Source organism: Abrus precatorius, unplaced genomic scaffold, assembly GCF_003935025.1.
Source record: "Abrus precatorius isolate BTA unplaced genomic scaffold, Abrus_2018 Scaffold2, whole genome shotgun sequence".
In the NCBI taxonomy this organism is placed as follows: Eukaryota; Viridiplantae; Streptophyta; class Magnoliopsida; order Fabales; family Fabaceae; genus Abrus; species Abrus precatorius.
The window spans coordinates 36,582,418-36,610,401 of NW_020874362.1; the positions used below are offsets into that span (position 1 = coordinate 36,582,418).

General features: G+C 30.0%; 5 protein-coding genes across 5 annotated transcripts; 3 read left to right on the forward strand and 2 right to left on the reverse strand.

Annotated features, from left to right (window-relative positions):
* Positions 1-1,348: 1,348 nt before the first annotated feature.
* LOC113859965 (polygalacturonase inhibitor 3-like) lies at positions 1,349-2,356 on the forward strand. The gene has a single exon (XM_027492612.1). The coding sequence runs from the start codon at positions 1,349-1,351 to the stop codon at positions 2,354-2,356; it is 1,008 nt and encodes a 335-aa protein (XP_027348413.1).
* A 5,612-nt stretch (positions 2,357-7,968) lies between these two features.
* LOC113858517 (polygalacturonase inhibitor 2-like) lies at positions 7,969-9,111 on the forward strand. Its single transcript, XM_027491200.1, has one exon. The coding sequence runs from the start codon at positions 7,975-7,977 to the stop codon at positions 8,995-8,997; it is 1,023 nt and encodes a 340-aa protein (XP_027347001.1). The 5' UTR covers positions 7,969-7,974; the 3' UTR covers positions 8,998-9,111.
* A 1,376-nt stretch (positions 9,112-10,487) lies between these two features.
* Positions 10,488-16,408, reverse strand: LOC113858961 (alpha N-terminal protein methyltransferase 1). Its single transcript, XM_027491774.1, has 8 exons — positions 16,162-16,408; positions 15,777-15,921; positions 15,563-15,621; positions 14,165-14,284; positions 13,362-13,463; positions 12,497-12,551; positions 11,402-11,499; positions 10,488-10,832 (listed from the first exon to the last, which is right to left on the reverse strand). The coding sequence occupies exons 1-8, from the start codon at positions 16,396-16,398 to the stop codon at positions 10,707-10,709; spliced, it is 942 nt and encodes a 313-aa protein (XP_027347575.1). The 5' UTR covers positions 16,399-16,408; the 3' UTR covers positions 10,488-10,706.
* A 1,472-nt stretch (positions 16,409-17,880) lies between these two features.
* LOC113859967 (putative cysteine-rich receptor-like protein kinase 35) lies at positions 17,881-19,572 on the reverse strand. The gene is made up of 2 exons (XM_027492613.1): positions 18,333-19,572; positions 17,881-18,224 (listed from the first exon to the last, which is right to left on the reverse strand). Exons 1-2 carry the CDS (start codon positions 19,570-19,572, stop codon positions 17,881-17,883), a joined length of 1,584 nt encoding a protein of 527 aa, XP_027348414.1.
* A 2,302-nt stretch (positions 19,573-21,874) lies between these two features.
* Positions 21,875-27,917, forward strand: LOC113859968 (ent-kaurenoic acid oxidase 2-like). The gene is made up of 9 exons (XM_027492614.1): positions 21,875-21,883; positions 22,482-22,750; positions 24,180-24,657; positions 25,888-26,151; positions 26,277-26,366; positions 26,454-26,532; positions 26,884-26,990; positions 27,126-27,244; positions 27,812-27,917. Exons 1-9 carry the CDS (start codon positions 21,875-21,877, stop codon positions 27,915-27,917), a joined length of 1,521 nt encoding a protein of 506 aa, XP_027348415.1.
* Positions 27,918-27,984: the final 67 nt, after the last annotated feature.

Below are 27,984 nucleotides of genomic sequence, written 5' to 3' on the forward strand. Positions count from 1 at the left end.
TTGCCCTTTTAGGGTTAAATTTTAAAAAAAATTACCAAAACAGGGCTTCATGTAAATATATTCCCAGTCTGGAGTTGGGGTGTGACGTGGCAAGAGAATCGTCCAGACCAGGGACGACACATATGATGACGTGGCAAACTGTGAGAGTGTCGTCTCACCAGTAGCCGACACTCATGACAGTGTCGTCCCATTATTAGACGACACTCATGAGATGTTGACACGTGTCGCTCAATGATGTCACGTTCTATCTTAATCATTTTTTTTTCTCCTTCAAAAATTATATCCTCATTTCCTTCATATATTCTACTATTTGAATATAATATAACAACAATTTCATTCATCTTGCATTACAAATAAGCCAAATTTATAATATAATAAAATTATATTTAAAAATTAATTTGTAATTACAAATATTTAAATTTTTTTTAATACTTAAAAAATTTATATTACTACATTAACACTTAAAATATTATCCAAATATAAAATAAATATTATTATTCAAAATATAAATTCTTAATAGCCAATAAACAAAATTATATATTTATAATACTTAAAAAAATTTAACCTTATTATTGCTCTTCTTGTAATTTCTTCTCCAGCCTATCTAGTTACAATTTCTTCTCCAGCAGCTTATTCGTTCTTCAGTTTCACGGTTAAAATGTGAAAGGTTCATATTTATACACATTTGAAGTTGGATAAAAGAATATATCAAAATTTTTATCCATTGGTCACATTAAAATCGGGTATCATGGGCCGGCACTAGAGTCGTCTTTGTTATAGATGCTACTAAAACCGTCCAAAAATAGACGACACAACTTTATTAAGCGACACGTGTCAATATCTCATGAGTGTCGTCTAATAATGGGACGACACTGTCATATGAGTGTCGGCTACTGGTGGGACGACACTCTCACAGTTTGCCACGTCATCATATGTGTCGTCCCTATTGTGAACGACTCTCTTGCCACGTCACTCGCCCACCCCAGATCGGGAATATGTTTACATGAAGCCTTATTTTGGTATTTTATTTTAAAATTAACTCTAAAAAGGCAAAAAAAACCTGCAAGTAGTGTACAATATATATAGATTAAAATATTACATTTTATTATATATTCATAAATAAGAACTAAGACCTGGTCAATTCACAGTAATATATATAAACTAGCAGTTTTCAAGCCAATAGACATGGTATTGTATCATTCAAACTATGATTCACTAATCATGCAACATTTTTTTAAAATCAAAATACATATCCCTGACTTATAAAGACAACCACTTATCCTTCCATTCTCCACACCTCCTCAACTACAAACCCAAATCAAATCCCACTCCCACCAATACCATCACCATGTTCCGCATATGCTACCTATTTATAATGCTCTACTTCATCATTCAAGCTTCTGCACTCTCAGAAAGATGCAACCCGCAAGACAAGAAAGCACTCCTCCGAATCAAGAAAGAACTGGGAGACCCAATCACGCTCCAAACATGGGACCAACAAACGGACTGCTGCGGCATCTGGTACGGCGTGGCGTGCGACCCCAAAAACAACCACCGTGTGGACTTCCTTAGCCTCTCCGACCTCAACCTGTCCCAACCCTTTCCCATTCCTTCCTCCATTGGTGACCTTCCTTACCTCGACATTCTCGAACTCAACCAAATCAGTAACCTCAGTGGTCCAATCCCCCTAGCCATCTCCAAGCTCCCAAAGCTTCAGTTCCTCACCATCTCCCAAACCAACGTGTACGGCGAATTACCCCACTTTTTGTCCCAGTTAAAGACCCTTGTTTACATCAACCTCTCCTACAACAAACTCTCTGGCCAAATCCCCTCCTTTTTCTCTGGCCTTAGGAACCTCCAAAGAATCAGTTTCGACGGCAACACCCTCACCGGCTCAATCCCTCACTCCTTTGGCTACTTTTCCAACCAAATGAGCTATCTCACGCTCTCGCGTAACAAACTTTCTGGGACAATCCCTGCGTCCTTGGGGAGATTGAACCTTCTCACTGTTGACTTCTCTTGGAACATGCTACAAGGCGATGCTTCCATGCTTTTTGGTTCTAACAAAAGGACCAATGAGATAACGCTGTCCAGCAACTCGCTGGCTTTTGATATTGAAAAAGTGGGGTTGCCTTCGAACTTGTGGACGCTGAATTTGAACAACAATCGCATCTATGGGAGGCTCCCTGGAGGATTGATGGCGCTCAAGTTTTTGACAGAGTTTAATGTGAGTTACAATAGCCTTTGTGGTGAGATTCCAAGCGGTGGAAGCTTGCAGGGATTTGATGTGTCTCGCTATGCTCATAACAAGTGTTTGTGTGGCTCTCCGCTTCCTAGCTGCAAGCACAGAGCCTAATCTCTTATCTTACAATTTTGTGCAAAGACTGAACAATTTCGCTCTTCGCTTCTGCCAGGTCTCACGTGCATGGTTTTATTGCCAATAATTGGCTTTTGACCTGTGTTTCTGTTCCGTTTGATTCGAACGCTTATTAATTCTAACTATTCAGTTTCAATTTTAGAAGTTGTGTTTGTATCTTTTTAGCTTTCATGTTACTTTCTCTCATTCTCTTCCAACATTTACACCTTTTGTTTCCTTTTATTAATATACTGAATAATAGAGAAATTTAAAAATATAATTAATTTTTTTATTTAGATTAAAATTATTATTAATTTTTTAATATGACCTTTATTGTTATTTCTCTCATATAGGATAAGTATTTAAAACATTTAAAATTAGATTAAAATAATAATAATTAATGTTATTTTAAATATTTAAATAAACAGGTAAGTAGATAAATATTTAAAGTTTTTGGTTATCACATATTTTTCTCTTTTTAGATATAGATAAATAAGAAAGAATATATATAGTGGATACAGACATAGGACCCCCAGCTTCATAACATTAGCACATTGTTACATTTATATAGCTACTCCTGTGGCTGTGGATTACGTCTATTATTACATTTCACCTTTCACTGACTGCTCATTGATGCTACTTATTTTATTGCTGCAATCAATTCGTCTAAGGAGGTAAAAACTTCCATACCCATATAAATTAGAACGATTAAAATACATCTTGAGCCACGCAATGATATTTATCTTTTTATTTTAAATATGTAATAACAGTTCGTATATTTGTTAAAAAGTTCTTATGGAGTGTTCCTTAAATTACAAACCATTATTCCCAAAGGATATTTTGATTAAAACTTATTTCTTGACAATCGCAATTATGTTTACGTTCCCTTAGCTCTATTCCGTCCATTGGCACTGATGAGGCACATACGTATGTGAATCCGTACTCTCATGTGCCATTCAAGGGAATATAACATAATTATATTAATTTAAAAATTAAATAATAAATATGTATGAGTTGATTATATGAATTATCAATAGTAATTATTGTGCCATTTAAAATGAATATCCATATTCATTCTAATTCAAATAAATGGAAGAAAACATCTTCCCGTAATGTAAATTGTCATAAAGGTCAAGTTTGTATGGCACCCGGTGGGCTGTGGATAATCCCTACATTTATAATGTCCCCCCGGTTTTATAAAGAGACAATTTTATTGTTCAATATAATTAAAATATTAATATTGGCTTAGTTGTTTTTTTTATATTTTAACTTATGTAAATTTCAAATTTTTCATATTAAAACCACGTTCAATAATTGACAAAAGAAATAATAGGAAGGAAAATATATTATTGATTTCTATAAACTAATAAGTAAATGTTATATAATATTTAAATGAAAATAATAAATTAACACATTTCCAATAAAATAAATTACTTTTATTTATTTATTTCGTATACTTTTTTAGTGAATATATATAAATCGATTGTAAATCACATTTTTGTAATATTTTGATTAATTGTTAGATAAAATTTAAGAGCAAGAAACTTATTTTTAACAATTAAAAAATTATAAAAACTATTTGTGAATAATTGAATTAAAAAATAAAAATCAATCATAAATTAAAATAGAAAAATTAAAAGTAAAAGTTACATTTGAATTTTTATCTAACTCAATCAATCTGAAAAGTTAGCTCATATATAAAGATCATTTAATTTTATAATTTTTTATTTGTTTGCTTTTATAATTAATATAAAACTTCAATACAAATTAAAATATAAGAACTAAAAGTGTAATTAAGTCTATTATATTTAATTATTTTTTTAGTAAAAGTCAAATAGTAATTCATTTTCATAGACAAAATAGTATTTCATTATTTTGTAAAAGAGATATTTTTTTTTCCTTTTTACGTGTATGAACAAAACATTGGTGCCTTTAGACTGTGCCATTGGAACTGCCACAGTTAAAAAAACGAAAAATTCTAACTACTTTCCTAGTTAAGAAATTAAAAAAAATTATTTATTTTTTTTATAATTTATAATACATTCTAAAGTTATTTTCAATAAAAAATTAGTTGTAATTATTTAACTAATATCATAAAAGTATTAGCATGACCCTTCAAAAAATTTAACATTTAACTAAAAACATTTATTAATTTTTTAAAAATATGTATTTTTATTAATAAGATGAATCCAAGCCGGCTTGAAGACCAAACTTCCTTTTCTTAAATGAAAAAAAAAATGATAAAGAAACTAGCCTTGAAATTTACTGAAAGATGAAAACAGAGATCAATAGCTTGTAACCCATTTTAAAACCAATTAGAAGGTTTATAAAATTTATAATAAATTTATTTTGCACCGTATAAAAAATTTGTTTGGCCTCTAATTAATAGGGCAGCCCCTCCATGGTTACAAGTCATTCTCTACGGCCATGGGTTCTTTTTTATCACGCGGAGGCTCTTTGGTGCTAGACCATCCACATGCTCTCATGCACTGTTATATTTCATAATTTCAACAACTTAATTAAATAATATCTATAATTTTAAAAACTGAGCTGAAGTTTGACTACAATGATTACAATAACTAAAGATTTCTTATAATTTAAGGACTAAATTAATATATATATATATATATATATATATATATAATTTCAATAATTAAAATGTGTGATTTATATTTTTAGAAATTAAAATAACTGATTTTATAATTTTAGGAACTAAAATAATCAATTTTAATATTTTAATATATTGATTTTATAGTTTTAAAAACTAAAATACTTAATTTTATAATTTAAGATATTATGATAATTGATTTTTAATAATTTCAAAGACTCACTTTTTCATAATTTTAATAATTAAATTAATAATCTATAATTTAAGAGACTAAACTAATGAATTACAGGAAAATTTTCTAATCCTATATTGAGACCTCTCCGCCGACAAGGATCCAGTTGGGGTAGTTGCCAACAGCTCTTGCACCACTGTGTTCAATGTCCAAAATTCAAGTCAAAAGACCTAAAATCGGGATCTTCTAATGGAACCCTAGTGGTATGGCTGAAATACATTTTCTGCGAAACCTTTAAGAATGTTTTTTTTTTATTCATTTTAAGCAGATCTTAAATACTTAAAAATGATAAATTTTTGTTCAAAAATAATATTTAGTACTATACTATATATTTTTAACATAATAAATAATTTTTTAAAAAAGTTATTCCTTTTAATTACTTAAAAGTAATCCTAAAAAGTTATGGTTAATATTTTTTTTTTTTTCAAACCCTCAAACATAATGTGAAAAGTTCTGAAGAAATAATATCTAGTGTTGGAAGAGATATGGCAAATTAGGCACGTCCTCACTGAAAAGGATAAACTCTTTATATACCAAGCATCATTGGTAAGAAGGCATGTGAGTTTGTTTATAACTTGCTAATAACTTAATTTAGGGTTTGTTTGACTAAACTAAAGTATTTAATAAAAAAAATATTTTAATAATTTATAACATTTTTTGAATATAGTATTTAGGTTTATCAATTTTGAATTTTTTTCTATCTTATTAAGAAAACTTCTTTAACCTTGTTATATTTAAAAAGAAGATGGAAGCATGGCCAACAGTTGAACATAAAGCAAGAAGTCAAAGGAAAGATGAGATGCAAGTGATGACCATCAAGGAGACGTTGATATAGAAGGGGGCTTTCTTAATCACTCTTTGTCGTTATTTGTGATTGAGGCTAGGGTTTCTAGAATTGAGTTCTTCATTAGAAGAGAATATTGCATTAGCATTTTAATATTATAAATTTAATTATATGTCTCGTTATAATATTTTTTTAATTTATTTTAAATTTTAGAAATAAAAACTGTTGTTTTATTTTGTTATCATCGCATATAAAATTTTAATTTTTTTATAAATTTCTAATATATCTATAAAAATTTATTAAAAAAATCATTTTGTATAGGAGATCGGCACACTATATATAATGTCAATCCTTACCCACAGATGCGTTTTGCCTAATCTTTGAAGGATAATGATATTTTAACTTCACCTCAATTTTTATACTATTCTAATTCTTTTTGGGGGATAAAAAAGGAAGAAAGCAATGGTATTTTAACACCGTAGCAATTTTTATATTAAAACTTTACGATTAAAAAGGAAATAAAATATTTGAATTACTTTGTTTCTCTTTTTTTATTATAGAAAAGTGGATGGATGATTGTATAAATATTAAAAAGAGCCTTTCATGACATGCTGCAGTAGAACTCATAGGTGTCTCTTATAACGTGGCTTTGTGTCACACACATTTGAGCCAATAAAGTAAAGTAAGTTGTTTCTCGACAAAGGAGAAAATGTACTTTTCTTTTGTTATTTTGTTGTATTATAAGTTAAAATTTCCTTAAAGATAATATTAATATATATATATATATATATAACTTATTATTTAAAACTTATAATTCCTTAATTTAACCCTCTGGCTGAAAGGAGCAACTTGGACAAATATTTGGGGCTATCGAAGTTCAAATTCAATCATTTTCAAATATTAAAGAAACCAATTCACCAAATCTTAGCTATGTATCAAATTATAACAGGAGTTTGAAGTTTTTGTTAAGATCTTTAAAGAAACAAAACTGAACTGAAGAATAAGGAATAATAAGCTTTATATATTTTTATTTTATCTTTAAATAAATTTTAACTTACAATACACCATGTGTTAAGCTGATAAAGTATCTCAAACCATCTCAAATAATTTTTATAATATTACAATACTGGTGTCAACTAAAATAATTTAAAATACACGTCTATATTATTCTAAATAATTTCTAATAACATTTTTTTAATGAACTATTTATACTATAATTAATAAAATTGTATTTTTTGATAAGTAATAAAATATTATTTCTTAAAAATAAAATAAAAACCAAATAATCAGTCTAATTCAAATTGCAGAAAATTGAGCTTTGTTTATTCGAATTAAATATTATTCTCAAACTAATTTAAAATGAACTACAATATTTTATTAATTAAATAGATTTTTACTTAAAAAATTAAATAAAACTGAGAAAGTGCATGTCATAAGATTTAGTAATATAAATTTCTTAAAAAATTGTCTTTTTTACAGAAAAATAAAGTACGATTTAAATTTTATTAAAAATTACTCAAATATAAAGCTTTGATTGCTCAGAATAAAGTTGTCTTTTTTTGGGTAAACATAAATACAGCTCTTATAAAAAAGACATAATATATATAAGAAAAATTGAACGTATATCTAAAGACAAATTTTAACTATAAATTCTTAAATATTTGTACTGATATTTTCAATTAAATTAAAATTTTAATATTAACTAAAAATATAAAAAAAATCTTAAAAACGTATATATAAATTTTGTCATAATCCAAACTCATTGAGGGCGCGTACAAGCATGACCTTTATGACTATTGACATTTTTCTTTGTACTCTTATGACCATTGACACTAACAAAATAAAATATAGCAACAATGAGCTGTCTATTTAAAAAATAAATTTTTATGCAATACTAGAAAAATTAATTTAATATAATTTTTTATGCACCAATATTATCCAATGCATTGGCTATATAAACGAACACCATCCATAAAATAAAATCTCAGCACAACATGGCAACCATGTCATCTTCATTCTCAAGAACCCTCCTATGCCTAACAACATGTCTCTTCCTCACCACTGCACTCTCCGAAATCTGCAACCCACAAGACAAGGAAGCTCTCCTCCAATTCAAAAAGGAACTGGGCAACCCAACCTCCCTCTCTTCCTGGCTCCCAACCACCGATTGCTGCAACCGAACCTGGCAAGGTGTCCTCTGCGACACCGACCACCAAACATACCGTGTCAACTACCTCGACCTCTCCAACCTTAACCTCGCCAAACCTTACCCCATTCCTCCTTCCATCGGTAACCTCCCTTACATCGACTTTCTCTCCATCTCTGGCATTCCCAACCTCGTGGGTCCCATCCCTCCCGCCATTGCTAAACTCAGCAAACTCAATTATATCTATATCACCCACACCAATGTCTCCGGCAACATACCCGAATTTTTCTCCCAAATCAAATCCATCGTTACACTTGATTTTTCTTATAACAGCCTCTCTGGGAACCTCCCTGAGTCCATCTCCACACTCCCCAGACTCGTCGGCATCACCTTCGACGGCAACCGCCTCTCCGGCCCCATCCCCGACTCGTACGGTTCGTTCTCGAATCTTTTCACGTCGATGTCGATCTCCCGCAACCAACTCTCCGGGAAGATTCCGGCGACGCTGGCGAAGTTGAATCTGGCGTTTGTGGACTTGTCACGGAACATGCTGGAGGGTGACGCGTCGGTGTTTTTTGGGTCGGGGAAGAACACGCAGAAGATAAGATTGGCGAAGAACTCGTTGTCTTTTGATTTGGGGAAAGTGGGGTTGTCTAAGAACTTGGAGGGTTTGGATCTGAGGAACAATCGTATTTATGGGACGCTACCTCAGGGTCTTACGGCGCTCAAGTATTTGCACGCGTTGAACGTGAGTTACAACAATCTGTGTGGTGAGATTCCACAGGGTGGTAACATGAAAAGATTTGATGCCTCTTCCTATGCTCATAACAAGTGCTTGTGTGGCTCTCCTCTTCCTCCTTGCAAAGCTTAGTCTTTGCACTGTGGACAAAGTGTTTCTCTTTCAAATCACACGTGGTTTTATGTTGCAATTAATCCATGTAGGACCTGTCTTAATCTCAATAATAATACGTGTGCTAATGTGATGCATGTCTATCTCTTAATCTCATCCAGCTTTGGGTCGTGTTAGTCTATAACGTGTGATGCCTAAATTCAAACACATAAAACCAGTGACTCTACATATTATTTTATGAACTCACTTCCTTGCATGACTCGGTTGAAATTGTTTTTTTTTCCCCCAATTATATGAAGTGATGAAAAACACGACATATCCGGTTATGCGTAAAGATACGAAAGACAAAAATTCAATCAGAGAACGTAAAACTAATTAAAAAGGTGGTTGTTAATGTGATAAAAGAGTTCAATCAGACTACGTGTGCCAATTACCCATTTGGAAACGCACCTAAGCTTCGTAGCTTCTTGAAGTGTATTATGAAATTAATTTTTTATATCACTTAAATAAACCATTTAATAAAATGGATATAATTACAAATAGTATAATATAAAATAAGCGTGTACAGTATAAGTATTAAATAATTAGGTAAAGAAAAAGACAATTAAAAAGATAATAATTAATATAATCGTAAATTTTTAAACGAACAAATAGATGACAAAAAAAATTGTCCTTTATATGTAGACATAAAATTGATATTATAAAATTAAACATGTAGAAATATATGTTTTACGTTAAAAAAGTACTGTTACATACGTCATTTCTATATAGTTTAATGTTTTTATATAGATTAATATAATTAATATGTCAAGAGTCGAATTTTTTAATAAATTTTCAGGTATACTCTTAATTTAGAATCCGAATTTAGTGCTGTAACTGTACTGTATATTTTGTACTTAAATATAAAATTTTGCGTGACTGAACCGTTTAGTTATCTTAAAACGGAGACTAAATAATTTGTTTTTTAAAAAATATCTTTTTTATTAATTAAAAATAGTGATCAATGTTATCTCTTTCTCAAAACAATAATATATTAAAAAATATTAATTAATATTACCACGATTGTATTATACAAGTTAAGAAAACCTTACGACACTATGCATAATTTGTTCAATTAATAAACGAAATATTAATTTACAAAGCAAATAATACAAGTTGACTACAAATTTACATGTCATAATTGGCGTATAAAGTAATTTAAGTGGCATATTATATGCATGAGATTGATATATTCTCGTCTAACTGTAGAAAAAGCTATGCATCCCCTCTCTACTGTATTTAGAAGGCCATCAGGTGTATGCTTCTGTATTCGTACTGCATATTAATCCGTTAAGAGAGTAATTAATTACATATTTGATTCACCTTATTTTAATAATATAATCACAGATTTTTGTCACTTAATTTTTAAAAATTTAAATAAAAACATCACCAATTCCCAAAAGAGTGATAGTTTCGAGTTCATAAATGCTTATAATTTTATATTATCTTCTAAACACTCAAAATGTTTCCTGAACAGGATTCATCCACAACTCCATATTAAAACAACAAAAATTCACATTTCGATAACGGAAAATTGCATTTCACACGCATGCAAGCCGATTAATGGCATAGAAAAATTATGACTTAGATAAATTAAAACCTATTCTAAGATTATAATACAACATGAATCTCCCAATACTATAAAAAAATAAAGGCTTGAGACGAATATTCAGAATCACAAGAAAAATTGATCACTTGATGAGTTTAGGTCTATTAGCTCGTGCTTTAGATTTAGCACGGGGAGCCTTCTTTGAAGCGTCGGTAGTTAACGCATATATTTTGACAGCGAATAATCCCTCGGGGAATCCTTTTTGATCCTGATCGAACAAAACAGCAGCTTAAATAACATGATTGAAAATAAGCACTTATAAAGATAGAAGAGAGTCCCAATAATGATATGAGGGACCATCATAGATTTTCTTCTGACAACAAAAATAAGTATCTGAATTGACAGGACATCAAAGGTATCCTATGGTAAAAATTGAACTTTTAGCTCAATATTCTCCCCCCCCCCCCCCCCCCTCCTTTTTTATACTACTTTACTTTAACCTTCCTTGATTCATGAATAAAAGAGACTTGTGTAGAGTAAAATTTTGTTACACTTTGAAAAGTGTGTAATTTGCCCTATGTTCTCATTCTCCTTCAAAGGATATAGGAAAAGTAATTTGGTTTAGATTTGTATGTTTAATTACCTTGCAGCAGGAGGGAAGACGCAATAAAAAATTCGAAAAGGTTGTTGATTATAGTAGTAAACTACTTAAATTGAAAATAGTATCACAAAGAATCCTAGTATTTAGCATGGGACCTCTGGGTACATGCTTGTTCCTGAAGCCAGATGAACCTTTGTCGGCAATTTAGTCTTTGATATGAAAAAACAGTTACTTACCTTTGATTTGTAAGTGTGCAATCCACAGCGAGAAAATAGTTCTTTGAAGTATGAATCAGATCTTGTAACGCTTCGGTCTTCATTATCAAGCACAAATCCTGCAAGGAGCAAAGCAACAAAACAAAGATCCAAAACCATGAATTAAACCTCCACTTAAACCGAAAGATGCACCGATTAATTAATTGATGACAGCAAAGAAAACTAAATTTATTATATCATTCTTTTTTTGGCACTGCAGAAAATAATTAATTACATCATTTAAGGCAATATTTGGGAGTTTACAAGAGGAATGAAATGGAATAATAGAATTATATCGATATTGATGTTTGTATTCACTTGTGATACAAGAGATAAAGCACTAACCTTTGTTTATTTATACCAATAGCATATTCTTAACCTCGATTAAATAAGGAAACAATACATGGAATATAAAGAAATAAGGAAACTTCCTGGGAGATCCTCTAAAGTGTTCTAAGATATAATCATGATATTATGAGATACCCTCTACATATTATAACATTGTGCTTTGACCTCAAGCTTACTAAATTTTAAGCCTTTTACAAATGAGCGCTTTAGAAAGAGAGGAAAGAACAATATAATATGGGCTTTACTACTCCGCTTGAAACAGGTAGAAAAAAACGTTTTAATGTGAATTAGAATTAACTAATTGTGTGTTCAAAACAGCCAATGATCCAAAGCTTACTAAGGGCATTAAAAGAGGATTATTCCCCACAATTCAATTAAAATCGAATACACTAACATGATTAGTTCTCAATGACTGGTTTCTCTTTAACTAGTCACACCCCAAGGAAGTTTATTTGTAGTGTTGTCCAAAAACATCAATTTATAAACTCGAAATTGTTTCTCCAACTCCCATCTATCAAAATGTTATTCTTCAGAGCTCTGCTCAGCACTCTCCATGTCTAGGGAACCATCAGAGCAGAGGCATGTACAACCGAAGACTATAAATACAGTTAAGTTTGATATATATTTCAGAAAAGCTGCCCGAGCCAATTTTATGACTTTAATAGAAATGCAGCAAATAAATCATTCAGTATGACTGTAACGACAGAAATGCAACAGAGAGAAAAGTACCAGATCTGGCAATATTCTCCTTCAGGACAAACAATCCACCTGGTTTGAGACCAACCTATAGTCATGTTAATCTATATGTCAACACCATGAGTAGAAGATGAATATAATTTTTTATAACATTAATTCAAATTAGAGACAACAATAATGGCATGAAAACTATGCATGCTAATGTGAATTACCCAACAAAAGAAATAAAAGAGAGAAATTATTGACTTCAACAATCAATTGAGACACATGATAGATTGGATCCAGCACAAGCTCACAAATATAATGAACAACGTATACCAATGAAAGCAACAAATCATCAAACCTTAATAGTGATAAGGCAAATTACATACAGAATTACATATTATCAAATATTTCTGCATAGCCAATAAGTAAATAAGCAGTACACTTTCTCCTATGATCAAATTCAGTTAAACATTTAGTGAGTAGGAGACAAATTTTTGGTAGTATAGAAAGAGAAACATTCCTTCATAATGAATCGCTGCATGCACTATACATAATTTTAGAAATGGTGACTAATTTCTTATTCTCTAATCTCATTCACTGCAATAATTCAAGACTTGAAAATTCGCAATTACCAAGACAAATAACATACAAGGCAAATGTGAACCAAAAATAACAATTTGATCATAGGTGAGCAGAAATAAGCAATAAACTAGAGTACTAGATCACTTCATCAACCATGCAATTGCACATCCTTTTAATTCTAAAGAATTGAATAAATCCAAAGCCTTAAGAAAATACTTAATTCTGCAACCTTCCGTTATCCAAAGGTACTTTTTCCAAATGTATTTCTTGACTCACAATTAATAAATACACTGATTTGCAGAGAATATTAATCAAAGATAGGATGACTTACCTTTGCTCTATTGAAAAATGAAACAAAATCTTCATCTGTAAGATGACCAATACACCATTGAACCCATATTACATCATATCTTCCAGTATTGGGTGTAAAATCCTAAAACAAGGAAAGCAAAAGGTTCTCAATAACATTACCAATGACTAGATCAACTCCTTTGGGCTGAGATTAGGCATTTGGCTTCTTCTTGGTGTAAAGCCCATGGACTTTTAAAAGGACTTTCTCCTACAGAAATGCTGAGATTGGATGGATAGCTTTGCTTTATTGATATTTTTCTTTTTGGTTTGTTTGTACCCTTGAATTTCTTATCCTTCAATCTCTTTGAATCATCTATCTTCATCATAATGAGTTTCTTTTTATTTTTTTTTCTATTGGGGGAGGGGGAACTGAGAGAATAACAGGCAAAAAAAAAAAAAACTAGCCAAATATCCAATAATCACCTGTTTTGTTCATTGGATTTTGTGCAAACTATCTGTTTTGTTTTTTTATTTGTTTAATTTAATATGGCCAGTGTCTTAATTATTTCAATAAGTATAAGACACATGTAAATTGTAAATAGGTTAGATTGTACAATCAATCAGAAAATGGTAATCTCTCCAACATGTTATGTTAGCTGTTGATGCTTAAATAGCATTCACAATTACCAATTTTATTCTTATTTACTCATATTCTATGGGGAATATAAGTCAGGGAGGTAACATGTTTGAATGTGAACACCACACTCCATTCACATCCTATATCATCTCAGTCATCTAACCAAATGAAATGCAATAATTTACAAGAAGGTGAAGTACACACACCTGAAGAGGCACACAATAAAAATTAACTGCTTTGTTCATATCTGAATTTGTATCGCATCCGGGGGCCAAAGTTTCACGTGCAGTCTCTAAGAAATGTGATACTGGCTCAAGAAGATCAACCTGAATTTAAGAACATACAAGAGAAAATAAAAGGTAATTAATTAACTTAATATTTCTAGAATATCAAGCATGAAATAGTTCCAGATTGTCTTAAAACAATATAGGCAAATGTAAGAGAGGCAAATACATGCAAGGGGGACATTGATCATAACAAAATAAATAAAAGCTAGACTGCATCTCTAACAAGTCATAAGTAAGAAATTTTTTTAGATGAAATGAAAGAATCAAAGTAAAAATGAATTATGAAAGAGATGCAGACATTGGCAATAAGAATCAACCAAAGAAGGTAGTTATTCATGTTATATAACGTAAAAGCTAGGACTTAAAATGCACCTCTTAGATATTTGATGTGAATTTTTACAGTTAGTTAGCATATCTCCACGATTAGAACAAAGCCGTGGCACTAAAATGCTCAACCTGAAGACAGCCTGATTAGTGGTATGGCTTGACCTAACAGGTTAACATGACTTGTTCATAAGTTAGGTTATCTTCCATTTATGACGCAAATCCATATAAGCTCAACCCAAACCCACATAACTCAGGCCACGTTGAACATTACAACATCTTGTTTTAGATTACATGCTAATGCTATACTAGTCCCTCCTTCCCTACCCTTTGAATAGGATAATTGCGTGATGTCCTGGAAGCTGCTAAGCCTGGATTGATACACATGTTAGGTGGGGTTGATCCCACTCCGTGAATGTATTTGGTACCAAACCAAGCAGAGTAAGCATATACCCAGCAGTAGACTTTAAATATACAGAAAAAGAGGCCTCTCACAAATGTGGTTTTGAAATAAATAGCTAGAAAATTGAAATATACTAGCTGCTTGAACTATAAACTAGGGAATTCATTAATTTAATGACTTAAACTATAACAAGAGTAGGGCTGCCAAAGTGCAATGATAGGGTTGAAAACAGATTCAATCCAGCACTTGAAAACAATTTGCTCATAACATTCGTTATATTTCTGTTTAAACTAACATCAAATTAAATAAAAAAGAACAGTACGGCATCATTATCCCACTACGCCTCTCTCCCACACATGCCAGCATAATAACAGACAAGAAAAAGTAACCAAATATTCTTGGTATTGTAGACATTAAAACTGACAAAAGATGCTTCACCAACTTTTCATTAGAATTGTATCACCAATAAACAATTACTTGAAATAAGCATCAGTTGATGAAAACTAAAAGAACATGAGATGCTTGGTGAATGGCTTAGCCAGCAGATTGGCTCAGAGAAAATATAAGTAAGGAAGGTAAATCAGACAAACCTCATTGAAGTATCTTATCAACAGATTTTTGGTGACTCTGCCAATGCCAGAACCACAATCTGAAATTCAAGAGCCTGCTAATTAGATCTTCCATGGATAAAAAATAAGTATTCAAAGGCCAAAATCTCATTAAAAATATATGAAACAATATCAATAAGAACCACATTGTTTCTCACAAGTGGGGGCAATGAACAAAGAGGCAAAGAGTGAGTACCAAGAGCAACAAGTGGTTGGTCTCTGACATCAGCAGAAAAACGTTCAGATAAGAGAATCTTCAAGAACTCCTCACTGCAACTTATATCTGGCTCATTCACAGTTGCAAACCCTCCTAATACCCCATCCATAGTTGCCTTCACACCCTGCTCTTACAAACAATGAAAAATAAAGCTTTACAACAACTTCTCAATTGCAACCTGAAAGTAACCAACCTCAGAAATAAAGGGTGTCACTACAAGCACACACTAGTCTTTTCACATTAACGATTAGTAAGCTTTCACTTCAGCATCGGAAACCCATAAAAAAGGAATAAGCAAAAGCTAACCGAATTTCACTTTGCAAATATAATGAAGATAGTTTGGGAGGAAGAGAGAGAAAGGTACCTCCCAGTAGGAGACGCCGTCACGATACCACTGAGTCTTCTTGTTAGAGTCACCCGTCTGTTCCCTCCACATATCCTCGGCGCTTTTGAATTCCCGGCCATCGGAATCTAAGCCGGCGGCGTCCATGCACCTTATTATCCGGCTCCGGGGGAAAGAGAAAGAAGGAGAGTGCGAAGCAGAAGCACGGTTTCCCCGAGGGCTCAAAATGAAATAAGAAGAAATCCAACAACACAACATAATCAGGGTTTGCTGCACTGTTCTTCACCGAAATAAATAAATATTAATAATTGTTCTAAAAATTATTTAATTTTTTTTAAATTAAAACTATTATTAATATATATTTAACGTAATTTTTAATAAGTCAAAATTTATTAATAAATAAAATTACTCTTAAAGTTTCTTTAAATTTTTTATTTGTTTATCATTTTAATTTCTATATCAACTAACTTCAATTAATATTAACGAAAATGCTAATGTGAAGTGTTTGTTGTACATAGGGTGCATATGATAATAAAATCCATTGTTATGGTTCTTGAAGGATAATCTTCTTAAAATTGTAGTTCCTTGTTCTTATTAAAATTAATGTTTACCTCTTCATTTTGAAAATATAACTAAGCCTCTATCCCATTGTTAGACTTGCGCTGCTATTTTTATCGTCGTGATGTAACAAGTTTTAATGCATTTTTTTAATTATTAATGTTTTTTAACGTAGTTTTCATAAAAAAAAAAAGTATTTATTAGTTCATTAACATAAATATAGTCATTAACAACACCCATAATAAAGATGAAAAGAAATAAAATATTTTATTGTATTGATTCAATCTCATTTGGTAGAAGCAACATATGCATTTTTTAACCTCGTGTCTTTTATTAATCTTTAAATGGAGATAAGATATTATGTCACATTGTGTCATGGTCTTGCATGTTTACTGAATATCTACTCTAATTTCCTTGACAACAAGATACATTTTTTTAACTTCGATTTTTTAAAATTAAATGCATATTTTTTTTATTTCAAGTATTTATTTTCAAAATTTATTCAAAAAATAATTTGATAACTTTAAACATCACTTTTGTTTTTCGGTACAGATATATATATTTTGATAATTTGAATTTTGAATTTCAAGGAGAAAATTTATGAGTAAATATTTCGAAAGATAGAGATTGTGTATGAACAATCTTACATGACCAAGCTTCAAAGTGTAAAAATGTAGTATTTCATCCGAGAGAGATGCTAAGTTGAGTGAATTCACAACACAACAAACCACGAAAAACTATAGTTTATGAAATTTGAGATTCGTCCATCAATGTGCTAATTTAATTTACCCTTTTTATTTTAAAATTTAATGGGAGATTATGTATTGGAATGCATTTTTTTATCATTCAAAATGCTTTGGTGTAAGAATGATATAAATAAAATAACATGTAAATTTATGATGGATCATCTTTCGGTGCAAAAGTTAAAAAACGATGGATATGATTGCCCATTCCACGAACAAGGTAAGATAGGGCTTGCACACTGAATCAGTGATGTCTTACAACATATTATACCTTAGAGTTCATGAACACAACAAATATTTAAGTTACAAGTTTAGCTAACAGTTGAAAACTAGATGCAATTATAACACAAGATTATACTTTAACAGTGAATAAAGTATAATCAAATAAAAAATCAGAAGATAGCACTAGTTGTAAGAAAATATCCACTGAATTGCTGTCTTATCTAGATCCCTTAAATCTATCTCCATGAAATAGTCTATGATTTGCAGATGGCAAAACAAAGCTGGTCTTGTAAGCTCTTGCTATAGTCTTAAATATCAGGGCCAAGCTTGGCTGCTCATTGTTTGATTGGTCTATGCACATTAATCCTAGGGATAGAACCTGTTTAACTTGATGCAAAGATGTTTCAGTTACTTCCATTGTCTCATCAATAATCTGCTGCAAGTCTATTGGACTAAGGGTTCTCATGTACCTAATAAATCCAGAATCACCTACATCAAACTCCTCTTGAATCTTTCTGTTTAGTATCATCTCTAGAATGAATACTCCAAACTTGAATATCTCTACAAAAAAAGAAAAAGAAAAATACCAATTACCAAATAAGCCATAAAACAGGAAAATATAAAAGGAAGAAATCGTAATTATGTATGCTAATTGTCTATTATTCTTACTTCTACGATTGTTGTTCTGATCTCCAATTTTGAACCTCGAAATTAGTGGTTCCATATTGTCAGACAATAAAACAGTACTTATGTTGAGGTCATAGTCAATTTCAGGCCATTCCTCCAGTAGATAACACATGCATTCTATAATCCCTTTTATCACTTTTAGTCTATGATTCCAAGGTGAAGCTGACCCTGATAACCACATTTCAACATTTTCTTCTTTTGTCCATTCTGTAATAATAGCCCTGAATTTTCTGCTCCTACACCACCCCAGAACTCGTACAAGATTCTTGTGATTTAAATTAGACAGAACCTTGCATTCTTTAACAAATTTATGATAACTATCCATTGATATATCATCCAAGTAGATCTCAATTTTCACTTCAGTACCATCTCTCAAGATCCCTTTGTAGATGTGAACAACATCACTCTTCCCCACCAAATTCTTATTTGAAAAACCATCAGTTGCTGCCTTTAGAATTGCTGGTGTAAACATCTTACTTCTTTGAAGTTTACTTGGTAGAAAATCTGGTCTTTGGAAACAAATCCATCCCAAACAAATTACCATCAACATGACAAGGATGGGAAAGCCAATTAATAGAATAACAGCATTTAATGTAAACCTTTTGTGATCCAAGAGAGCACCAGAATGAAGAAAACTAGAAGAGTTAAACCTTTTGAAGAATTGCGAATCAGACAATTTACTCTCTGAAAAACAATTATAAGAGAGGTTCAGAAAAGAGAGGTTGGTTAGGGGAGAGAAACTCTGAATTGGAATGTGACCAGAAAATTCATTGACACTTAAATCAAGAGAATGGATTTGGGTGCAATAGAGAACATCAATTGGAAAACTACCCTTCATAGAATTGTTGGACAAATCAATGGACAAAATGCTCAAGGGGCAATACTTCCAAAAGAAACCAAAGGATAAATAAAGAGTTGCAATATTTGGGCGGTTTCTAAGATCAATTTTGGGGAATGACTCCACACAATTTGGGTTCTTTGATTCATTGCATAGATGGCTAGCAACAATACTGAATTTGAATATTTCATCAAGGTCCATGGGATTGGAATTGCAGTACCTAAGAGATGGGTTCTTGAGACAGTTGGACACGATTGTTGTGTTAAAATTTGGAGGTTGGTGTAAGTTTTTAAGGTCTTGTACCACTGTTGCACCTAATGTTATGAGGCATAACGATAAAATTATAGGAATAAAGAGGAACCAAGTTGCAGAAGTTGTAACCATGATAGAGAATTGGTTAATTTTGAGAACACTAATGGCATAACAAGCAATCAAAATTCAGATTAGCAGTTGCCAAAGGAAACGAACCTGTTTGGCGTTAACTGTCCTCCATGCCATTTAAAATTCAACTCTAATCAGAGTCATTTTTTAAGAGAAGGGAAAAAATGATTTTTTTTTTCGTTTTAGTAAGTGATTTTTCTATTAATGATGTAATGAATTTATTTTTAAACAAAAAAAAATGTTTTTATCCTTTAATCTATACACCTAGTACATGTGATAAAAAAATCGATATTCAAAGTATGTGGAAAGAAAAATTCCTTCATACTAGCAGTAATAGAATCTGCTGTGGTATATTGCCATATTTAAACTAATATTATATTGAAAACAATTATTGAATTATTGATAGAGGAGTATTCATGTAAGAACCCAGTAGATAATGACTCAGGATCTGAATATCTGTGTTTAAACTTACCCAGTCCTTCATATTATGTTTACCATTGATATTTTATCATTCAATAAGAGTTAAAATACTTCATAAAATTTTATTGTTTTATTAATTTTTTTAAAAAATTATAGATATTTTAAAAATACATTAGTTATATTTTTGCCTCCTTAAGTTAGAGTTTGGTACAATTTTGGTTTCTCAAATTTTTTTAGAATCAATTAAGTTTCTCTACTTTTAAATTGTACAAATTAAAATTTTATTGATTTCATTTTACCAAAAACTCTTAAATTTTAATTTTTACTTAAAATATTTATAAATTAAATTGATTAAATTGTCTAATATTTAAGATTAATCAATCAAAAATTATTACACTTTTATGATAATTATTAAATTAATTATCATAAAAAGTTAATAATTTTTGCTAATGACATGATTAACGCTTTCCAATTAAATCCTTCACTTAACACATAAATAAATCACAAAAATTTATTAAATAAACATTACAAATAAATCAATTATTATACAGAGTAAAAAAATTTATACTATATTTTATAATTAAATTATTTAATAATTTTTCAAGAACCAAATATCTATGAGTTAAAAAAATATATATTGGACGATCTTGATCTTGAATCTAATGCAATAGATTTACACGCACGGTAAATACAATAAAATTGAAATGTTTAAATATATTAATAATCTTCGTAAATATAATGCCATTTTTTAATTCGTATAATTTTTTATATTTATTCTTAACTTCTTTGAACTTTTATTTTTGGTCCATACCTTATCATATCAGTGGATACACACTGACTTGAATAATAAATATCTAAATAAGCTTTGTCATACGTGCCAATTCATTACATATATTTGAAAAAATCTCACAAAAATAACATAAATTAAAATTGTTACCACTAAATTATTTAAGCAATTATAATTTTTTTTAATTATCTGATTGTGTAAATTTTTTTTTTTAATGTACATGATATATTGATATACGTGACATAACTTAATTAAATATCTATTATTCAAATCAACAATTAGCTAACAACAATAACAAAAACTTAAAGTTTTAAAAATTTTGAAACTAAAAAAAAATCCAGACTAAAAAACAATCAAAGTCCAATTATAATAACAACTTAATATCGAAAGGCAACGCAAACTTTTTTAAAATAAAATAAAATTCACTATAAATATAAAGACTAAAAAAATATTTAAACTAAATCATAATAATTTAGTATTGAAAAACAAAGACAAATTTATATATTTATAAAATTTTATATTCATTGTTAATAGTTAGTATGATTATCTTTATATATAAAAGTAAAATAGATAACTTTTTTTTGCTTAACTAAGTTAATTAGGTAATTTAATATTTCAATTTGTAAATTTTAATATTGATCTAATTATTTTTGGTTCCTATATACATATATTCTGCTATTGATAATGAAGAGATGTTAGAATGTGAATGGACCCCTCTTTTGAAGGGAAATTACCTTGTATGCAGTGCAAATTGCATGTTCTCTTATTACTGTTGAAGCACTTCGTTTGGGTGCATGGGCGGTGTGACAGAAGGAAAGGAAAAGATACAACAAAAAACATGTCCCTTGTAAGAAACATCGTACACATATGAATGAATAACAGCATTCAAGGAGAAAGGGACATCACTTAAAACAGATATGTAACGTTTTGCAGCAATGTTTTATCATTTTTTCAATTTTGTAGGTTACTAAACAAAACATATCTTTTTCAATGTTTCTTATCCATTTGTAATGTAGTCAAGACATCTAATAATTGACCAGTTAACAACTGATTAGTTAGTGTAAACCTGCTTTTGACGATGAAAGAAAAAAAAAACTTATGGTAATGGTAACTTGTACCAGTAAATCATGCTAAAAGGAGAATTTTCTTCTCTTTTTCTAAATATCATAAAGTTTGTAAACAATTGTTCTTGTCCTTTTACTGTATAACTGATCTTACAAATCTCATAAAAGTTATTCAAAATGTTAACAATATATTTTTAGTTATTAATTACAATTTATTCGAAATTATGTAATTTTATTTTTGTTATTTTAATAATTTTAATAAATAATTAAGGATATGTTAAATTAAGACTAAAATGATTAAATATGTCAGACTATTAAAATTAGAAAAATTAAAGCTGTGCATCTAAAAAACTGAAAGAATTAAGTGTGAGGACTTAAAATTATAAAGATCAAAATCATACATATTAGTATATGCACTATAAGTAACAAATAAACTTTTTTTTTATATGTTTTTATTATTTTTTATAATTTTAATTAAAAAAGACTTAACTGTTCCTCTTTGACAGACGAAAAACAAAATTTGAGTGAAGGCCAGACATGCTTATTTTTCTCTTTAAATATCTCTCTTTGCCACTGTTGTCACAAAATTCCATTCAGTTCTCTACTCTTTCACCAGCACACCAAGTTTTGCTTATAAATAGAGAGGAAGAGAGGAGTTGTGTAGTGGTGAGGTTGTGGTGATGGAGGTGTCATGCATGTGGGTTGTGAGTGTGGCTTGTGTTGCTCTGTTGGTAATTCGATCCCTTCTCAAGAATGCAAATTGGTGGCTCTATGAATGGCGTTTGGGGGTGAAGCAGTACTCTCTTCCCCCTGGTGACTTGGGGTGGCCCATCATTGGCAATATGTGGTCTTTTCTTCGAGCTTTCAAGTCTGGTCATCCTGATTCCTTCATCTCCTCTTTTGTTTCCAGGTAATCATCACTCTTTTTATGTTTTAATGCATGTTTAGTTTATACTTTCATTTTTTTAATTTTAACTTATTTTGAAGAAATAAGTGTTCATCTATCACATTTTTTTTAAAGATGTGTTTGCATGTTTAGTTTAGCTCATTTTAAGAAAGTAATTGCTTACTTTTTATAATTTTATGAGATTTTTTTTTAAAGAATAACGGATTATTTCTCTGAAGAAATTTTTTCTAAACAAACTAGTATTAGTTTGCTAGCTAGCAAGTACTAATTCTACATTTTACTGGAAATGCAAAGAGTGAGTTGTACCCTTCTAACTCCTGATAAGAAGATTGCTATGTCCTACCAAGAAGCTATTTCACAAATAAACAACGTTTATTTTTTGTTTTCACTGTCACTGAAATAGACCAGTTTCGTTCTCCACACAAGTCACAAGCCATCGTTGTGAACCACAAGATACTCCCATTTCCTGTGTGATTTTTCTGTCATATGTTTGGTTTAAGAAAGAAAATTAAAAAAGAAAGTGGTTAAATACTTAACCAAGTATATTATTATTATTATTATTATTATTAAATATGAAATTATTATATGCGAAGAGAAGTTAACTTACATCAGTATAAATTACATTATTTTTATAGATTTATTTTATTTTAAAATGGATTATTGAATTAAAAATTTATGTCATATAGATATTTAAGAAAATGTTTAAGTAACGAAATATTGTAAAAAATATAATAATAATTATGGACTATTAAATCTTATTTAAATGACAAAAATTAAAAAAAAAACATATATAAACTTTTAAGTGATTATGTGATTAGTAATAAGTTTTAATTTCAATTATAAATTTACCATTCTCACAATTTTTTATATGTTAAAAAAAAAAATAAGTTATACGTTACTAGATGTAATAACTTTTATACTTCAATTCAAATATTATTAAATGTTGTCAATAGATCAATTAATTAAAGGAAAAAAAATAAAAATATATTGTATTAAAATATAAGTTAAACCAAATTTTGTAAAAGATATAAATTTATACAAAAAATTGTGAATATTAAAATAATTTAATAAAATTTAGTTAATTAAATTATTAGGCATAGTTTTAATATTTGATTTTTTTATACAGAATTTAATTTAAATATACTGTAAGTGTCATTTAATCATGAATTATTATATCAGTAAAGATTATAAATTTTTGTAATAATTAGTATAAAAAATATATTTTTAGTATATTTTAATTAGTTGGGTGTGTAAAAATATTTATACTGACAATATATCAAAATTAAACTCTTTCATAAAATACAATAAATTATTATTTTTTCTATTTTATCCAACATTTATTTTATTTTTAAGCTAACTAAACCATTGACAAGTCCATATGAAAAAATAAAATCATTTGATTGTTGTGCTAATTATCTAATCAACAATACAGATTTGGACGAACTGGAATGTACAAGGCCTTCATGTTTGGAAGTCCAAGTGTAATTGTGATAACACCAGAAGCATGTAAGAGAGTTTTAACAGATGATGATAAGTTTACACTTGGTTGGCCTCGTTCTACGGTTGATCTTATTGGAAAGAAATCGTTCATTGCAATTTCGTATGAAGAACATAAGCGTCTTAGACGTTTGACATCATCTTCAATCAATGGCTTGGAAGGATTGTCCCTATATTTGAGATATATTGATGAAAATGTGCAGAGTTCATTGGAGAAATGGGCCAACATGGGACAAATTCAGTTTTTAACTGAGCTTCGAAGGCTTACTTTTAAAATCATTGTGCATATTTTTCTTGGCTCAGAAAGTGACTCTGTTATGAAAGATTTGGAAAAGGAATACACTGCACTTAATTTGGGAGTCAGAGCCATGCGAGTTAATCTTCCAGGATTTGCATTCCACAAAGCCTTCAAGGTAAGCTTTCAATTTCCATTAGCTAAATCTCTTAAACTTATTTGAAAATAAAAACTATAGTTATTTGACAAGCACTCGAGAGAGAACTAAAGGATTTTTTACTAACATGTGCTTGCTCTAAATTTAAAAGAAATACAATGTTTTTGTGCTACACCTTGCATACAAAATATTAAGGAATTAGTTTCAAATAAGTACTATGAGGCCTCTCGATTTTGTCCATAACATTACCTGAGATTGTAACATCAAATTTTGTCATAATAATTAACAATTATTCATGTTAATGTTACATGTTTTGACTTGATTTTTATGTTGTGTATTTGGATAGAATAATTCTAAATGATCAGACTACATACATTTAGATAGTAAGAAAAAAAAAATTAAAATACTCTCAAATTTATAAAAGGTAGATGAGGCTGATTTTTTATGAGACATAAGAAACTTTAGAAACTCAAGTAAGCATCCACTAAGTGTGCAACACATGGAACAAATTATGATGGTGTTATAATCTCAAGTGAAATAGGGACCAAAATCAAAACATTAAGAAATTGTTATGATTCATCCAAAAAAATTATAGTGTGGGGACTAAATTTGAATGAATAGAAATTATGGGGACTAATTATTTGTTTCAATGAAGAAATTGATAAAGTAACGATCATCATACGAGGAAAAGTTAACTAATATCCTTATTATCTTTAACTTGTTCCATGGTGTCCGTATGATTGTATAGTTAGTAAAGAAGTGAAACTACTTTAGTTGCAAGGTATCAGTTTCAACTCGCATAATTGAAAGCATATCCTAACATACTAACTAGTTCGCACCCAAGATCTTATGTACTATAGGGTGTTCATTTGCCAAGTGCTAGAACATTGCCAATATTTATACAATTTTTATACTTAAATTGGAGTAAGTATGTTAATAAACTAATTCCAAACAAAATCATATTTGGGTTCAATTATTGAATCTAAAGAAATTTTGAGTCAAGAAAGTAAAACTTAAAATTTCAAGTACATTAGTATACTCTGCCAAACTAAACAGGACAATATCATACTTTTTGTCTTTACTCAAATATACTTGAGGAATGTTATATCATTAATTACATTTTTATATTCTTAATTATTGTTTTCAAATTATTTTCATGGGATACAATGATAAGGAGTTGAATACATTATTTTGATGTTGCATTTAACTACATTATATGTACAATTTATATTTTACAATTTTGATTTTCAGGCTAGGAAAAATCTAGTGGCAATATTTCAATCAATTGTGGATGAGCGGAGGAAGCAAAGGAAGGGAAATTCACCCAAACAAGCCAAAGACATGATGGATGCCTTGATTGATGTTGAAGATGAAAATGGAAAAAAATTAAGTGATGAAGAAATCATTGATGTTATGATAATGTACTTAAATGCAGGTCATGAGTCTTCGGGACATATTATGATGTGGACTACCTTGCTCTTACAAAAGCACCCAGAATATTTTCAAAAAGCTAAGGTTTAAAAGTTAATTATCAGTAATCTATTTAAATTTCAATCTATACAATGTCTCCAATGGTACTTTCAAGTACCCTCAACCAATAATCTCTTAAAATTTTACTTTCAAATATTTAACATGTATAGGAAGAACAAGAAGAAATAATAAAGAAAAGGCCGTCAACACAGAAAGGGTTGATACTTCAAGAAATTCGACAAATGGAGTTTCTGTCTAAGGTGGATAAATGTTGATTTTAGATTAATTTTAACCAATATAGATTATTATCTTTCAATCATATGCTTTCAAATTTGTACATGACATAGGTGATTGATGAAACAATGCGTGTGATTACATTCTCTTTGATGACTTTTCGAGAGGCAAAATCAGATGTGACTATGAATGGTTAGTCTACTATTTTCGCCCTTCTCTTAATATTAGAATAATGTACTACCAAATTATAGAGAATAGAGTTGTGATAATCCTTTTTACCTTCCTTACTTAAAAGTATCTAAATTAGGAAATGAAGTGGTGCAGATGTTCAATTTAAGTTTTGGTTACAGCCTCTTTTTTTTTTGTTGATGTAAAGTGTGGAAGCAATTAATGATGAATGGACATGGAACAAATTTTCTTTCCTTACATAAAACTAAAGAAAGTTTTACGTTTTTAACATGGCAATGTGACAAGAATTACATAAAAGATGAAACATTGACTTTATTCTTATTACAAAGAACTAACTACATTTGGGTTGCATAGGTTACATCATTCCAAAAGGTTGGAAAGTACTTGTCTGGTATAGAGCTGTTCACCTTGATGCTGAAATATATCCTAATCCAAAACAGTTTGATCCTTACAGGTGGAATGTAAGTTACAAAGATCTTCATTTTCACATTTGAACTGGAAAAAGGAATAGAAGATATTCCATGCTTTTTCAATTTTTTTGTATTTGCCTATATTTTATGATCGGATTTGTCATATTCGTTATTGCTTACTTGTAGAATGTATATAAGGCTGGAGAATTCCTTCCCTTTGGAGCAGGAACTAGATTGTGTCCTGGGAATGAACTTGCCAAGCTTGAAATCACTGTTTTCCTTCATCATTTTCTTTTGAATTATCAGTGAGTAACCTTATACCTTTCCTCCCTCATTAAATCATCCTAACAACTTTTCCATAGTTTGTGTAATCCTATTTTGTGAGTTGTAAGACTGAACAAAGGTAAAAAACTAATTGTTTTTTTTACCGTAACTTTAAAGCAAAATATAAAGCAATAGAAATATACCACCTAAGCAATGGTTACAATTAAAAATTTGCTAAATACCATTTGTTTTTCAGTTGTTTGTTTTTGTATCCACAAATAGTTGCTGTGTCTTTTGATTTTATTCCATAAGAGTTGATTAGTTATATACTTTTCTAAGACAACATTTAGGAAAATTATTTCCCAACATGTCCCTCGCTTCATAACCCTTTAAATATACAATCAAAATGTGTGCCCATGTTATTCACTTTGCCTTTGAAATTCCCTATATATGTTAACTTAAAAATATTTGTCCACTGAAAGAATAGAAAATGATGGAAAAATTGTGGACATTATTTTCCTTAAAAGTGTTAGTCTTCAACAAAACTTAAAGAGAAAGGACTTTAATAACAAATGTTTGTAATTGTCTATTGTTTATTTCTACGGCAGGCTTGAACAGTTGAGTCCAAAATGCCCCGTGATGTACTTACCACACACAAGGCCCAAGGATAATTGCATGGCAATAATCAGAAAATGTTCCTCTGCTTCGACCTAAGATGGAAAAAAAAGAGCACTTGACTACTGGTATGGCTATGATAAAGTGATGAGGCACTTCTCCTCGT